The following is a 17,240-nucleotide window of genomic DNA, read 5'->3' as shown; positions in this document are numbered from 1 at the left end:
CTCTATTAAGGAAGGGTATACAGTTTCTTGATATTCATCTTGTACTTGTAAATAAAACAGATGTACATTACCGTATTTACTCAAATCTAAGCCGTACTCGAATCTAATCCGCATTCGAATCGAAGCCGCACCTGAAAAATGAGATTGAAATCGAGGAAAAACATTTTCCCGAATCTAAGCTGCACCTGAAGTTTGAGACTCGAAATTCAAGCGGAGAGAAAAGTTTTAGGCCGCACCTCCAAATCGAAACAAAGTTGATCCGTTGTGATATGAGAGACAATTTAGGTCGAATAAATGACGATACAGCTACAGTAATTTGGTTCGAGTCGTAAGCTTAGCAGTTAAGCTTTACCAGGTAGCCGTTGCTATGCGTCAGGCGCTCTGTCTGTATTTATACGGGTACCCTTCCTTTTTCACGTGCTTCATCTGGTTTGAATTGATTGCTTATTTTTCTTTGATCTGACAAGCGCAGTTTTCTTTGTTATAGGTGTTTACGTCACTCTAAGCTGAAAATGCATTACTGTACTGTGTCATGCACTGCTTGTCGCATTCTGATCGTGCGTGTTTACGGCCTGTCGCCGCTTGCAGCATGGCTTGCTTTCGTGTGCACTACCGCCGCTTGCAATAAAATAGAAAAAAAGGAGAGGAATCATCTCATTAGCGAAACAATAGCAAGAGACTGCTATTTGTTGTTACTTACACTGCTGCTTTCTGTGATAATGATCAACAAGAACCAAATAATAGACTGCGTATGATGGAACATGTTCTAATTGAGAGTTAGGCGAAAATTTTTCTCCGTTTGAAAATCTTTGCGGCCGCTTCTTTAGTACATCAAATTCTGCACAGAAATTAGAGTCATCTTAGATTTAAAAATCCAGTCAGTTGCCGTGCTTCGTTTCTGACTGTATCACTATTAGGCATAAGAATAATACGAATATAAACATGACATGATATGCATATTCTTCCGCGTTTGCTGTTGTCTCACTCTAGTTTCGTAGTTTATTAGGCAGACAGGATTTAAATGTGATAGCAGCAAACACAAAAGAATACATGGTAAAATGTTTATATTCATTATTATTATGGTGAACAGAATATTGCATGTGATTCACAATTCATAAAAGTTCCTATTAGCAACCATCTCTTCTCACAGGTAGGAAAAAATTCAGATCGTAGAGTTGGCCATATTGACAAACATCCCAAACAGTCTTGCCAGTCGGATTTTCGTAGTACAGTGAAATGCTGCTACATTTGAAGATGAACAATACGGAATTTGTATTTACTTTGTTGGATAATGTATGAAAATGCAGTGGTCGAAACTCGGGGCGGAGAAAAAAAGCTCGTCTTTCACCTTTTTTTAAATTCTTTTACTGACGCAGAGGTTTGGGCGCCAGTATTTATCTTTGTGCCTGCAAAGCATGCCTGTGTAGCGCTACATATATTCGAAGGCAGAAGTTAGTTGTGGCGGCACCTACCAACATTTTTCAGAACTGCCACTTACTTTGCACTCGATTCTAAGCCGCAGGCGGTTTTTTGGATTACAAAAACCGGAAAAAAAAGGGCGGCTTAGATTTGAGTAAATACGGTATGTGATCAAAAGTGTCCAGACATCCCCAAAAATATAAGTTTTTCATATTAGGTGCACTGTACTGGCACCTACTGCCAGGTACTCCATATCAGCGACCTCAGTAGTCATTAGACATCGTGGGAGAGCAGAATGGGGCGCTCCGTGGAACTCACCGACTTCGAACGTGGTCAGGTGATTGGGTGTCACTTGTGTGATACGTCTGTACGTGAGATTTCTACACTCCTAAACTTCCCTAGGTCCACTGTTTCGGATGTGATAGTGAAATGGGTATGATAGTGAAAAGGGACATGTACAACACAAAAGCGTACAGGCTGACCTCGTTTTTTGCCTGACAGAGACCGCAACAGTCAAAGAGGGTCATAATGTGTAATAGGCAGACATTTATCCAAGATCATCACATAGGAATTTCAAATTGCATCAGGATCCACTGCAAGAAATATGACAGTTCGGCAGGAGGTGAGAAAACTTGGATTTCACAGTCAATAAGCTCCTCATAAGCCACATATCACGCCGGTAAAAGCAAAACGACGCCTCGCTCGGTGTAAGGAGAATCGACATTGGACGATTGAACAGTGAAAAACTGTTGTGTGGAGTGACGAATCACAGTACACAATGTGGCGATGCAATGGCAGGGTGTGCGTACGGTGAATGCCCGGTAAACATCATCTGCTAGCATATGTAGAGCCAACAGTAAAACTCTGTGGAAGTAGTGTTACGGTGTGGTCATACTGACCTACACCATCAACCTCAAATTTCGATTCTATCTCGTATCGCTCTGCAACACTGTGCCTAGATATTTAACTGATATGAGTATTTCAACCAGAAAACGCTAATACTCTATTTGTAGATTACAAAATTGTATTTCCTACTCACCCTCATTAACTTATATTCTTCCACATTTAGAGCAAGCTGCCATTCATCACACCAAACAGAAGTACTGTCCAAATCATCCTGCAGCCTCCTACAGTCACTCAACAATGACACTCCGCTGTACACTACGGTGTCGTCAACACACAGCTGCAGGTCGGTGCTCACCCTACCCGGCACGAGTGTTTACGGGTACAAAGAACCGTCACAGCTCTCTGGGGCACTCCTGACAATCCCCTCACCTCTCTCACACACACACCTTCCACGACAATCTGCCGGGTTCTTTTGCTCGAGAAGTCTTCGAGCCACTCGCATATCTGGAAAACTATTCCGCACTTTCGTACCACCGTTAAGTCTGCAGAGCGGCACCGTGTCGAATGTTTCCTGGAAATTTAGGAATACGGAATCCACCTACTGCCCTTCAACTACGTTTCATAAGGTATCTCGCAAGAAAACAGCGGGCCCAGTTTCTGAAGACGACCGCCGTTTACGGGAACTACGTCGCTGCTCCTGCCGATAGTGGGAGTTTGGGAGGGGTGTGGAGAGATTTTTGCCCAAATGTAAGCACAGCGTGGTACTGAGGGATGCTTTTTGGCACGGAGTATTCATACACTTCCTTGCGGTGCCACAGGAACTTTCCTTTTTGTACTGGTTCACTAAGTAAGGCAATATGTTATTGAGAACACAACACTGCATGTAACAATTGCTCTCTCAGCCCCCTTAACCTCCATGCAGTTCAGCCATCCTTTCCAAAGTTTTCCAAACCCATCCCAGAAGTAGCTCTGTGGCATCGTGCACATCCATTCTCACACTGCCTCCACAACTTCGTCGTACGACAAAAACTTTCATTCCCAGAGGTGCTGCCGTGTCTGATCAAGAAGGTGGAACTCAGCTGAAGCCGTGTCACATTTGTACGGTGGGTGTTCCAGAACCCTAAACCGATGTTTCAAACACGATGGATCGCTTTCCCAGGTGCTGGTTGGGGAAAGGTACTACAATTCTGTTATTCCCTGTTATCGTTATTTACACATCGAATAACTGTGAAATAAAAAAAAAAATATTGTCCGTGGTTTGTACTGAACGTGGGGTACTAATTAATGGATATTTGTATTCTTACTGGAAAGCCATCAGTCGTATCACTTAACACTAATCGCAGCAAAAGCAGATTTTAACTGTTAATTTATACTACTACTGAAGATGTAAATAAATAATTTATTGGTGAATGTAGTATATGGAGTAGAGGTTAACTAATTTTTTGAAATGACTGTGTGTATACTGTTGTGTGTCTACTCTTATCTTCTTGGTCACTACAGGAGTAATATTAATGGGCCAGAAGTGTGTTTCTACTTTCCTCACTTAATCCTTTCCAATCAAATTTTTCTATCCACTGCATTCTGCTCAACTCTTATTTATTTTACAATAATGGAAATGTGTCAGACATCGTCCAACATCAGAGCTACACTGACGAGTCAAAACATTACGAGCACCTACTTAATAGCTTCTCTGTCTGTCTTTCGAACAAAATGCATCGCCGATTCTGCACATCACAGACCCGACATTTTCTCGGTAGGTTGTGGAGGTTTGTGGCATTAGATGTCTATGCAAAGGTCATGTAATTCACGCAATTAATGGACCACCAATTTGTGTATGTGGTGATGGCACCTGATAGCAACCCAAATGGTTTCAGTAGGACTTACATCGGGCAAATTTGGTCAGAGACACCAATACGAGTTCACTATAGTCCTCCTCAAATCACTGTAGCACAGTTGTGGCTCTGAGACACAGACAATTAGAGTGCCGAACAGTGACACTGCTGTCGGGGAAGACATCGGGCACGTACGGGTGCAAATGGTTCGCAACAGTCAGTGTGGCTTCGATTAGTACTACAGGCCCGAACAAGCGCAGGAGAACGTCTCTCGTAGCGTAATACTGCTCCCACCATCCCGAGCCCACATCTGTGGTGTGCCGCTCATTTCGAGTTGCCGTACAAATCGACGACGGTATTTGTGAAGACGGCTGTCGACCTAGTGTAGCAAAAATGTGATTCACGTAAAGAGCCGACAGGTTTCCACCGATCGCCTGTCGTATCCTGACGGTCCCGTGCCCGCTGCAATCTTAACTGACAGTGTCGTCAGGTCGACACGTCGTGCTCTGCCGTGGAGCTCCACGTTAAACGGTGTACGACGAACTGTGTGCTCCCAAAAACTTGTAAGTGCACCGGCATTTTCTTCTTCCGGCAGAGATGCCGCAGATCACTGTCTATCCTACTTTACAGAGCACACGTGCCTCCGAGCGCCACATTCTGTGAAAAGTCGTCGACTCCAAACCGTTTGGTATATAGTGTCCTCCGGCCTCTTTCTGTAGACGATCGTGACAATAGCACACGAACATTCGACCAGCTTCGGCATTTTCGAGATACTCGTCCACGAGCTACGCGTAATAATAGTCAGCCCCTTATCCGAGTCACTTACCTCAGTGGATTTCCCCATTTGCAGCTCACATCTTACATACTTTTCTTACTGCGTCACTCGCCCACAACACACCAGGTGGCATCCAGTGTTGCTGTGGGCTTCTGTCACAATGTTTCGGTTCATCAGTGTACAGCAACAAGTTACAATGTCGGACACAGTCTGACTGTGGATCAGGAAGGGTTAACACTGGTTCTCCAAGTTTTGTGAGTAGCCTTTCACACGATACTTGGCATCTAGTTTGAAGTGTCTTCCAGTACAAGTTCTATATCACCTCTGTAATGTTCTCCTGTGGATCAGAATAATCTCGATTTGAGCCTAACGAGCTACACGTGCAGCTGAAGTGTGATTAAAGATCAATGCTAGGTTTTGTTGGCACTCTGGAATCGTACCTTAAACTGTGAAATCAAACAGTCTAAAGTATAGATTGGAACACGGATAGTTATGAAAAGGACAGATTGCTGCTCACCATAAAGACAATACATCAAGTTGCAGCTGGGCACAATGAAAATACTGTTAATACTGAGCTTTTGGCCAAAGCCTCCTTCCGTAAAGAAAGGTAAACACACACACACACACACACACAGGGCACAATGAAAATACTGTTAATACTGAGCTTTTGGCCAAAGCCTCCTTCCGTAAAGAAAGGTAAACACACACACACACACACACACACACACACACACACACACACACACACACACACACGCAGGCACACCCCTCTCTCTTGCTCTTAGCAAAGGGTACCACCTCGGCATTATGTGCAGCTGAACAAAACAGGCTGGATTGGTGGATTTCAATGGCTGCTTCACAACCCAGGCCATTTGAATCCTTCCCTCCACCACCAGATGTCCTGGATTGCACAGATGGGAGTTATCTTAACAATACATTCTCTGCTCCAGGAATGATCCCGGCCTCAACCTAACTTAACCTACTGTCACCTTACCCTCCACCCGAGAGGCTCCCCCACCTCTGTCCTATCACCTCCTCCCAATGCATGTACCCTCCCGCTGTTTCTTCTCTCTGCTAACACAACCATCGGTCTTTTCCCATCTCTGCTCTCCCCCTCCTCCCCGACACTGCACCTGGCACTTTGTCCTGCCACCTTTTAGACACTATATGTTCCACCCCTCTCCCTACACCCTTACCCTGCTATTCCTCCCACTTCCCTGTCCTACTCCAGACTGCTGCTTTTGTTCAAAACAACAGAGAGAGAGCAGTCGTGTTCGTGACGTGTGCCTGCTCGCGTGAATGTATATTTGTTTCCCTTTCCTTTCTTTTCTGAAGAAGGCTTTAGCTGAAAGCTCAGTACGTAACAGTCTCTTCGTTGTGTCTGTCTACAACTCAATGCGTCATCTTTTCGGTGAGTAGCAATCTATCTTTTTCATAATTGTTAAATAGAGAAATAAATAATGACTAAAAGAAAACCATCTGTGAATGTGAGGTCCTCACTACCTGTGCGGGATCCGGCTCTCCGTGTCGCCCGTCGTCGTGAAACGGCTCCTCTTTCTTCACAGTAATATATTCAGATTCCTGTGACAAAAGATGCTGCCTTAAAAAATGATTAAAGAATTACATATTTTGTATGGAACATAGCAAATAATAAATACCACTAATGAAGACAAGTTCTCACATACAAATGAGAAGTTTAACACCTTCTGAAATTACAACATAGCTCATGTCACAAAAACCTTGTACAAACTGCATTTTACCATCACAGCCTGCTCAAATTATCAGTGAAGACTGCTACATAAAACTCCGATTTGTTTTTTCCTGTTTTCTGTCCTACAAAAAGAAGTAAATTATTTAGGCTTTACATTATCTAGAGAAAGATAAAGCCTATTACTGTGCAGAAATAACAACACAAAGATATGAAATGATTAAAAAAAAAAAGAGAGAGTGTTTACGGCATTATAAAGAAAACAAAACAGCAGATACGTAAAAAGGTGTTACACATTGCCCTTCAAAAGCCAGTAAGTCCAAAAAGTTTCAAGACTGGATTAATAAAAAATACAGAAAAGTAAAGATGATTGTTTTAATGCTTCAGGTGTTCTACACAGTATCCCTTCACTTGAGTTCAACACGCACAATGGTTGTGTGAAAGCATCAGAAAAGTTCTCGCTTAAGATGTCATTCAATTTTTGTAGCACACTGGCTCAAATGTCGGCTGTCGTCAAACTGTTAGCCCTTCATATTAATTTCTGCACTACGACTTCTGTGGTAGGCTCACATAGAAAACTGGGTCTTGTCACCCGTGACGATTTTTTTCCAGGAAAGAACTGTCCCCATTTTGCATCCGAATCGAGTTGCGGCACAAGTCCACGCCTAGTCCTTTTGTTCGGAAGTTGAGGTGTGCAGGACAAACTCTTTGCACTCTTTGCAATTTGTGATACACCTGTGACGCACTACTTAATACTGCCTACTCACAACTGGCTAGTCAAATGCAGAGCTGTCACTCACAGTTGCCAGTTAAGGTCGCATGTGTAGTTACTGCTCTGCTGTCACTAATGTACCAGGAATGAAACCAGTATCTGAACTTTTTCAACAGACACTGTAAATCCACATACAAGGTGACGCACGGTAAGTCACCCGATTGAACTTTGATCCTACAAGTATACTATTCAGGCAAAGCTTTCAAATTGTGCATTCAACTTTGTGCAGTTCATAGAAATTATGCCAGATGGCGTTACGAGTTCGTCACTTCTGTTGCGAATCCGCCATTTCAGTCTGCCGCGACAGTGGACAGAGAACGGTCGACCGTCGCACAGAAGACGAAGACTGTGTGACTGTTCTAGGCGACGAATGGCGTTACACTGCGAGTGGAACAGGACGGGAAATGGCTACTAGTGGTACGGGATACCCTCAACCGAGTGCCGTAAGGTGGATTGCGGAGTATCGATGTAGATGGAGAACATCATCAGAGATAGCCTATGGGACACGTGATTGTCACGACTGATAAAGGCACCACACAAATCTGTCGTATCTGCGTCGCAAGTAAGTATTCGGCTGCAACTACCGAGTATTCTTTCCTTAAGTCACCATTCGTGAAGGGGTGCAAGGGCTTTCCTAAAAGCAGCACATCCAAATGGTACTAATTTTCTTCCCCTCCTTCTTCCTCTCCAGGGAGCTTCCTTTTAAGTTTTAAAGCCTCTTATACACACTCAGGTTCTTCATATTTTCCATTTCCTTATTGTTTAACATGGTAAGACACGTCGCGTTTTTGTAAATTGCACTGCCTCCAAATATTCAGCATCTCGTGATACATTAAACATTTTGCAAAGCAATGTTTTCGTGTAAAAATGATAAGAATCGGTGCGACAGAATGTCGTCTCGCCACTGCCACTGTTGGAGGGCACCGCTGCTCGAAACTGATTCTCTCCTGTTTCACAGCCGACGCTTCTCCCGTGTTGCCACAACCGAACGGTATACGCAAATTTTCCTCGCTCCCCTCCACACTGCAGGTGCTCACACTCGAAATCGGCGAGTTCTCGAGCCCCGGCCTGGAGCCAGGTAGGCTCTGCACAGTGGGTGCTTCAGCAGCTCACAACAGAGATTCTTAATACACTGGATTGTTTTCACAGCCGTACGACGGTGGCCATTACTGTGAAGCAAAATCACCCCTTCTGGAAGCTTCCTTTTCCTCTTCATTTCGATTTTGGGTTTCAGATCGTGCAGTAGGTCACAGTAGCAGTCTTTATTTGACATTTAGCAGTTAAGAATATATTTTAGCAACAACGGACCTTCCAATCGTAATTTGAAAATATTTACAAAATGGTTATTTCATTTCTGTTTCAAGTCAAACCGGCAGGGATCAGAGCAACACAGCTTCCTACAGTTTCTAAGGGAGAAGATATCACAGTTTTGTGGTCATTCTCTGTGATCAATCTTTAATCAGTGTGTAAATAAATGAATATTGTGAATGACTTGTACTAAACAGGTTGCAATTGTTAATTGGTCTTTGTCATTGTCTTGCACTGGAAGTCACTCTGTCTTATGATACGACATTTATCACAGGAGTTAAACATTTAACTGTAAATTTATATTACTGCTACAGGTGCTAATAAATATTCTATTGCTGAAAGTGAAAAAGATACGCCACCTGAAGATTACTCATTTTCTAAAATACTTAAAATGAATGAAATGGAAAGGAACAGTATTTTATAATGTTCAAGGCCACCACATTCAGCCGACATTAGGCCGCTTTATTTCTTCGTGTGGGGATTTGTGAAGGACCGCGTGTATGACATCGTATCACTAATGCGATTGCAACAATAACAGAGGAAATGCTACAAAGAATGTGGCAAGAAATTGAAACCAGACTCGATATTCTTCGTGCCACAAATGGTTCACATATGGAGGTGTATTGGTGATAAATAAATTCTTTGAGATACTCTACAATGTGGTGCATTTTTCATAGACATAGTTATTGTGGTTTCTTTCCGTGTTTCTTTGAAATCAGGGAGGTTTGAGTGGGACACCCTGTGTAAGATGGTCTTCACTGCCATCAAGAGCATTACAGATGTCACACTTCTTGAAAGATTTAACAATGTCTTCTCTCACTCTAGACCACAACTGTTTTATCCACTGACACACTTGTTCGATTGGAGGTTGTTTTAAAGCTCCCTCTGGCATGAATTCATATTGGGTTTCACCCATCATCATTTGTTCCATTCCTCTCTCGCGCACACCTTAAATGGTTTATTTACCGAGACATCAAAACATTGCACTTGTGAAATAAATCCTCCCGGAATCACAGCAAGCTCCAGCACCTTTCCTTCTCTCCCACACTAACTTAATCCATAACTTCACAGCAGTCTCGTCCACCCGACCCTTGTCATGTGCACGAACACCACCACCTGGCAGTATTTCAGAAGGCTTTGGTACTGTTCTGAACTTGAAAATGATCATTGGGTTATGTTTGGTACTGTCCGCACAACATGAGAAGATAACAGTGTAGTGCATTTTTACATGTCCACTTTTGCTTTTACGGTTGCAGTTTTAACATCTTTCATGGCAAGAGTCCTGTTACTCAGCACATCAAATGTCAGGGGAGTTTCATCCATATTCTCTATTGGCCATAGTTCCATACTGGCTTTCTTTATATGTCAAATAATAAAGAGATGGAAACATAATATTTTCTCTTCATAGTCTTGTGGCATTTTGGTTTTTGTTCGCAACACTAAGTACACGACACTTCGTAAACCTGTAGCACCGACCAACTCCACCACAAAAATCTGTCTAGTTCCACTGTAGCAGTAGCTTACGAGAGTGTATTTGTATCATTTTTGTATTAATTCCAATGACATTTTTACAGTGTTCTCGAATTCATTTCAATACGTCATTTTCTAGTTTTTGCCATTTTGCATTCAGTTCTTTATCTGAACATTTAATCTTTTCCATTTTGTTCAGCTCTTCTTTACTAGCCTGCCAGTCACGAATGGTTTTTTCCTGTTTGTGGAGGGCCGATACACCCCCCAGCTGTTCCATTTCCGTGTTGTTCTGCATATGCTATTACTTTCAATTTATAGCCCGTGTCGTACAAATATCTTTTATTCTTTTCCATCTCAAAACTAGTGACTAACAAAAATATTTTACTGTTACCGATAACACAAATCACTTTCAGTTAAAGTTCGTCGACACTGCACACTGCAATGACGTGCCATAGCCTAGACAGTGTTCTGGTTTGTAATTTAGGGGGAGGGGGAGGGTGAGGTGGGAGGAAGAGTGTGTTAGCAAGCTCTCAAATCCCCACGACGGACGTTTGTCGCATCGGTGCACTGCTGCTGCCAGTTGAATCCACTGTTGCCAGATGGAAATAGGTTTCCCGAGGCATCGAAAATGTGGCCATTTTTAAGACTGGCGGGAATTTTAAATCGAGCACTGGACATTTTTATATCGATTTTGAGTATAAGATACACCTGAATTTTGGTGGCAATTTTTCAAAGATAAAAGTGCATCTTATAGTCCACAAAATACAGTACTACAGCCCCGTACATGTCAGTAGCACGGAGACCGTGAAAACGAGATTAAACTAATTACGGTGCACACGTAAGCATTTAAACTGTCACTATTATAGTGCTCCATATGCGAATGGAAAGAGAAGAAATTTTAATACGTGGTAAACTACACACACAAATGATACTCTCTACTGACATCTGATGGTGAAATACTTGGAAAAACTTAGAGAGGACACAAACTACATTTCATACCTGTACCGCGTCCTGTCCCTCTGCCGCCGTGTCCTCCAATGGCTCCTGCTTCACTGCCACAAAGTCAAATCCCTGCAAAGAAGAAACAACATTACAATTTTTTTTTGTGTGTGGCAAAATATGTGACAATTTTCTGTTAAAGCAAGTACAGAACAGAGTTGTCTCATTCACAAATATCAGCTGCTAGTGTAGTGTTACAAATACCAGGGGTAAGAACCCCCCTTTGCTGAACAAATGACATTGGCTAAATATTTGGATTTTAATGTGTCAGTGCAGCACCTTCACACAAATATGTTTCTTTCAGTGTTTCATGCATAGTGTAGCAGGACAACGTGAGATTACTCTACTTGTTTTTATACTCCTCACCCCAATATTATTTTTCTACTTTATCATCTCTTTTCATGAATAGTCCATATAGCATGTGAAAGCAAAAATACCACATTCTTATTCATGCAATATTTCACTAGACTTTATAATTCATAATATAATTTAAAGTCTGGTGATGACAGTATGTAATGGAACATATGGAAACATTTTATTCAAAAAAATATTCATAATTTATTATACACTATATGATTAAAAGTATGCGGACACCCCAAAAACATACATTTTTCACATCAGGTTCATTGTGCTGCCACCTATTGCCAGGTACTCCATATCAGCGACCTCAGTTTTCATTAATCATCATCAGACAGCAGAATGGTGCACTCCACGGAACTCACGGACGTTGAACGTAGTCAGGTAATTGGGTGTCACTTGTGTCATACGTCTGTGCGCGAGATTTCCGCATTCCTAAACATCCCTAGGTCCACTGTTTCTGGTGTGATAGTGAAGTGGAAACGTGAAGGGACACGTACAGCACAAAAGTGTACAGGCCGACCTCGTCTGTTGACTGACAGAGACTGCCGACAGTTGAAGAGGGTCGTAATGTGTAATAGGCAGACATCTATGCAGACCATCACACAAGAATTCCAAACTGCATCAAGACCCACTACAAGTACTATGACAGTTAAGCGGGAGGTGAGAAAACTTGGATTTCATGGTCGAGCAGCTGCTCTTAAACCACACTTCATACCAGTAAATTCCAAACGATGCCTCACTTGGTGTCAGGAGCATAAACATTTGATGACTGAACAGTGGAAAAATGTTGAGTGGAGTGACCAATCACGGTACACAATGTGGCGATCCGATGGCAGGGTGTAGGTATGGCGAATGCCCAGTGAATGTCATCTGCCAGCACGTGTAGTGCAAAAAGTAAAATTTGGAGGCGGTCGTGTTATGTTGTGGTCGTGTTTTCCCTGGAGGTGGCTTGCACCCCTTGTTGTTTTGCGTGGCACTATCACAGCACAGGCCTACATTGATGTGTTAAGCACCTTCTCACTTCCCACTGTTGAAGAGCAATTCGGATATGGCGATTGCATCTTTCAACACGATTGAGTGCCTGTTCATAACGCACGACCTGTGCCGGAGTGGTTACACGACAATAACATCCCTATAATGAACTGGCTTCTACAGAGTTCTGACCTGAATCCTACAGAACACCTTTGGGATGTTTTGGAATGCCGACTTCTTGCCAGGCCTCACTGACCGACATCGATCCCTCTTCTCAGTGCAGCACTCCCTGAAGAATGGGCTGCCATTCCCCAAGAAACCTTCCAGCACCTGACTGAATGTATGCCTGCAAGAGTGGAAGCTATCATCAGCACTAAGGGCGGGCCAACACCATATCGAATTCCAGCATTACCAATTGGGAAGGGGAGGGGGACAGGGGGGGGGGGGGGGGGGGAGCACAAACTTGCAAGTCATTTTCATTTAGGTGTACAGATACTTTTGATCACATAGTGTACCTGCAAACTATGTGCTCATCGAAATGGCAACCCCGCCTAAAAATTGTTTGTTTTTGGACTGCCACAGCTCATTCCTCATTCTCTTCTTTCAAGCAAAGATCTTACTTTTTTAAAAAAAAAAAAAATATTTCTAAAGTTCATTCATGTGCAAAGTTCTAGTTTCCCCAATATTTCACCCTGAGACAAAATTTTGTAGTCCCGACTTCTCTATTTCAAAAATGTACACTTTTACTAAAATAATCTCTCAGTTTATTCAGTATTCCAATTAGAAAATTTCACTGTATAGAAAATTCTTGGCAACATTTGGGGAATCCATCTGCATATTAAAATTTCCACTGCATAAGAAGTACCATTATTTTGCCGTATTTAACCATATGGCTTTTAGTTAAACAAATCTACTTTACTGCTTATTATATCTTTTATTTTTTATGTTAATATCCAAAAGGTAACTGTAATATACTTTATTGTCTAGTAATTTCTGTAGTTAAAAAGTGAAGATCTCCATTAGTCAGACAAATGTCAGTTCTGTGTGAAACTTCCGTCACAGCAGTGAAATATAGGTCGCAATAACAACAACCATATCATATGAACTCTTTAGTAAACTAAATAAAGAAAAAACCAACTGTGTTGTGTTACATTATTATTAACCATTTAAATAGCGTAGCAATTACTGGAAGAAAATTATCTTGACGGATTTTAACACACTGAACACCTTGCTGCATTCAGTCATTGGATATGCTGGACCAAACATTTAAATCCTTTTATTCGATTTGAACAAATTATTATTTTTTTGATTGTGATATCCTTTGTTATTCTAACTTTGTTATTTTATATTTTTTATGTATTTGCTTACGTTTCCGCCTGTGGTCACATGGTCCGTTGAATTAATTTTGCATTGTGGAACCAAATGATTAACAGTAGATATTTTGGTTTTTTAGTTTAACACATTCATTTCATTTCAGATTTTGAACTAAAATGGGTATCAGAGGGCTCTCAGATGCAGAAATCGCTGAAATGTCGACAAATCGTTCTGAAGATGATGCCACAGGCTTCTCCGATGATTCCGCTGAATACCCAAATGTTTCACCTGGTGACAGTTCCAGTTTGACTTCTGAGGACGATGATGACAAACACGACACAGGGTCAACTGACTCCGAGCCTAATGATGATGATCCTCTTGTGAATCTTTCAGATGAAGATAAATGGGAAACTGTAGAAGGGGACAGAATTAATTTTACTTTCTCCTCTCCAGACACTGGTGTTCATCCAAAAGCTTCAAGGACTACCTCCCATCTCTCATTTTCAAGACTTCATTGACAATAATATTATATTGCTGTTAGCTGAAGAGATCAATAGGTTTGCTGCAGAAAAAACTATTGCCACCAGAACTCCAAATCAAAGGCAATCAAAATGGTTTGACACCAATACTGATTAAATGTACAAGATTTTGGTGATTATTCTCTGGAAGGGGATTATGCAGTTTCCCAAATTGAGATACTAACAATCCAAAAAAAGAATGCATGAAAATGGAATTCCAAAAATAATTAATCTTAAGAGATTTGAAATGTTACTTTCGATATTGCACTTATCAAGTAATAGCAAGAAAAAGATCCAGAAGAACAGGCTTTTCACAATCTCAAAATTTGTGGAAATCCTGGGGAAGAAATTCAAGGAATCCTGCACTACAGAAGGAGCGGTTTGTATAGGTGAAAGCAACGCACCATTTCGTAAATGTATTTACTTTTGACAATACATCCCTAAAAAAAAAGACATAAATATGGGATTAAGGTTTTCAAGCTTTCCGTTAGTGGAAGTTATACCTGATTATTTGAAGTCTTCGCTGGCAAGGAAAGAACAGATGATATATCTGTTGCTGAGAGGCTAGCAACAGAATTAAGGGACTGACTCTAGGTAGTAACTGTGTATCGATAACTGGCACACTAGTGTTCCGTATCTAGAATGCTAACCCAGCGAGAGACATTTGTTAGGCACATTCGTGCAAATCGAAAGAATAATCCCCCCCGATGCCGTAGAGGCAAAAATGTAGTCCTGAAGTGGAAGGATAAACGAGACATGCTAATGCTCAGTACAAAACAAAAACAAAAAGAAACAAGTGAGCCCACTACGGTCATAGACTATAACAAAGGAAAAGTATTTATTGACCTCTCCGATCTGATGGCCTCATATGTATGATATATATATAGACCTGTCAAATGCTACAAGATACTTGTCTTCCATTTCATCACTTCCACATCCACTGTAAATGTTCTGTATTTGTACAATAAAGTATACAACAAGAAAAATTGGCAGCAATGATTTCAAAGAAACTCTTGTCCAATCACTTGTGTATCCTACATTGGATCCAAACTTGGCAAGACCTTTCAGCTGCAAGCCTAAGCACTTGCCGAAAGAGTATAAGCGGCAGAAGAGCATTACCAGCAAAAGGTGCAGCCCGTGCTACAAAATCGTGACCCAATGGCAGAATGCTGCTTATGCTTGCAAAAGTGTGGGGAAAAAGAATTCGCACACACTCTCGGACATGCAACTTACCGACATACATCAAATGTTTCCAAAAACACCACTGAATGCATGTTTATGTGAAGGAAAAAACTTTCCTTCTCATTCCGTACACTAAGTCTCCCCTGACCCACGGTTTTGGGTCACTTTCCCACAATCTACCCCTTTTCCTAAACCTATCCGGTCCTTTTCCTGTACCCTTCTTCCTTCCACTTCAACCCTTCTGCCTGAAGAAGGGGTCCCCGGCTCTGAAACCTTGCCAATCACAACAGTCTTTTACATGTGTGTTCTGCCACCGCTTGGTGAGTAGATTTTTTATCTATCCAATTAAATGATTGGATCAATAAAATGTTGTTAGTTGTAAGATCTAGTTCACAAATTACATTTTGATATTCTGAGCACTTTTGTAACCTTGTATGTAGCATTCATGAACACAAAATAAAAAATATAATTATGAAATGCTCAGAACATGTTTCATATTATTGATCCTCAAAACTCAGTATCAGTATATTCATTATTCTGCCCAGTCATGTACGATTCTGTTGTTCACTGGGACCACAGAATTCTCCGGTGCATGCTTATAACATAGAAACAAGCCACGTGTGTACGCACAGGCTTGAAGTAAGATGTGCTGAATGACCGTGGGTGGGCACACAGGCTGACCGAGATAGTGCAATGTTCAATGTGTTAATGGGACCAAAGTGGCTCCAAACAGGTCAGGAACAATGGAATAATTAACGAGACCATAAAAAAAATGTCATGCTCAATGGCAACAAAATCACTTATTTTAGACAACTGAGTTGAAATTATCAGAGTAAAGTCAGTAGGTGTACACAGCAAACTTATTACCTGGGCAGTGTGCCAGTGTTGTTGTGTTTATGCCGAAGAAACAGGGAGGGGAGATACTAATAGTGTACACTCCGGTATTCCCCTATGTTGAGCACTCTCACATGTCTGTACATCAATGACCTGTGTCACTGCTTTCACACAGAAATTAAACACTGACTGCCACTTTTTCACAATGTTTTTGGCATGATATCACTATGAAGACATTTGTTCACAATGTAATATTAAGATCTACCTATGTTTATCGGAAGTAGCATTAATACAACCCCATTAATAATGTAGAAACCCAAATCCGCAACTCCTGTGGATATATTTATCTTGTGGTCACTGTTGCCTCGATATGATTTTATGTTTGAAATTGTGTCTGAGGCTGGACGTGATAACAACTTTGCAGAATACTTTTTTTTTTTTTTTTTTTTTTTTTCATGGCCATCTTCTGCAGCAGCTGTTAAAATCTCTTAGTATAGGTTATCCATCTTGATCTGATTGCAGTCTAATTAAAAAGAATTACACCTGACACATTTCGCTTTTATTTATAAAGCATCTTCCGTGGTTATTCTGTAAACTGTATGCATACGTTTGTACATTTTTGATTGTTTTACGTTAAAAACAGTGTTTTCTTTATCAAGTTGGTCTGCAAGTTACTTACGGTGTTTCTTTACATATTCTGCTCCCTCCCTCCTTGCTAGCAGCGGTTGGTGTTGCAAGGCTTCATTTCACATTTGCACGTGGCAGCTTTTGGCATTCTGCAGTATTTCCTGCCCTGCAATATTTACACTTCCCTTTCTTACACTGTTTCTCATTGCACACTGCCACAGTGTTTATGTCTGTTGGTTTGTTTACATTGTTGCAAAACAGTGAAACTACATTTTGTGTGTGTGTGTGTTTTTTTTTTTTTTTA

The 17,240-nt window shown here is 41.4% G+C and overlaps 1 protein-coding gene across 6 annotated transcripts in view; it reads right to left on the bottom strand.

Moving 5' to 3' along the window:
• LOC124553595 overlaps positions 1–17,240 on the bottom strand; it is a 165,717-nt gene that overhangs the window by 40,482 nt on the left and 107,995 nt on the right. For 4 of the 6 annotated variants that reach the window (XM_047127456.1, XM_047127455.1, XM_047127452.1 and 1 more), the window contains exons 5-6: positions 11,130–11,201; positions 6,376–6,453 (exon numbers count right to left, since the gene is read on the bottom strand). In XM_047127456.1, the coding sequence (XP_046983412.1) occupies positions 6,376–6,453; positions 11,130–11,201 (150 nt within the window). Of the gene's footprint in view, positions 1–6,374; positions 6,454–11,129; positions 11,202–17,240 lie in introns of all 6 variants that reach the window. The other 2 variants (XM_047127454.1, XM_047127451.1) reach the window with 1 other exon arrangement.

The sequence above is a fragment of the Schistocerca americana genome, chromosome 11 (assembly GCF_021461395.2).
Source record: "Schistocerca americana isolate TAMUIC-IGC-003095 chromosome 11, iqSchAmer2.1, whole genome shotgun sequence".
Lineage (NCBI taxonomy): Eukaryota > Metazoa > Arthropoda > Insecta > Orthoptera > Acrididae > Schistocerca > Schistocerca americana.
Note: the sequence above shows the minus strand (reverse complement) of the source record. Positions and strands in the feature narration are given on the sequence as shown.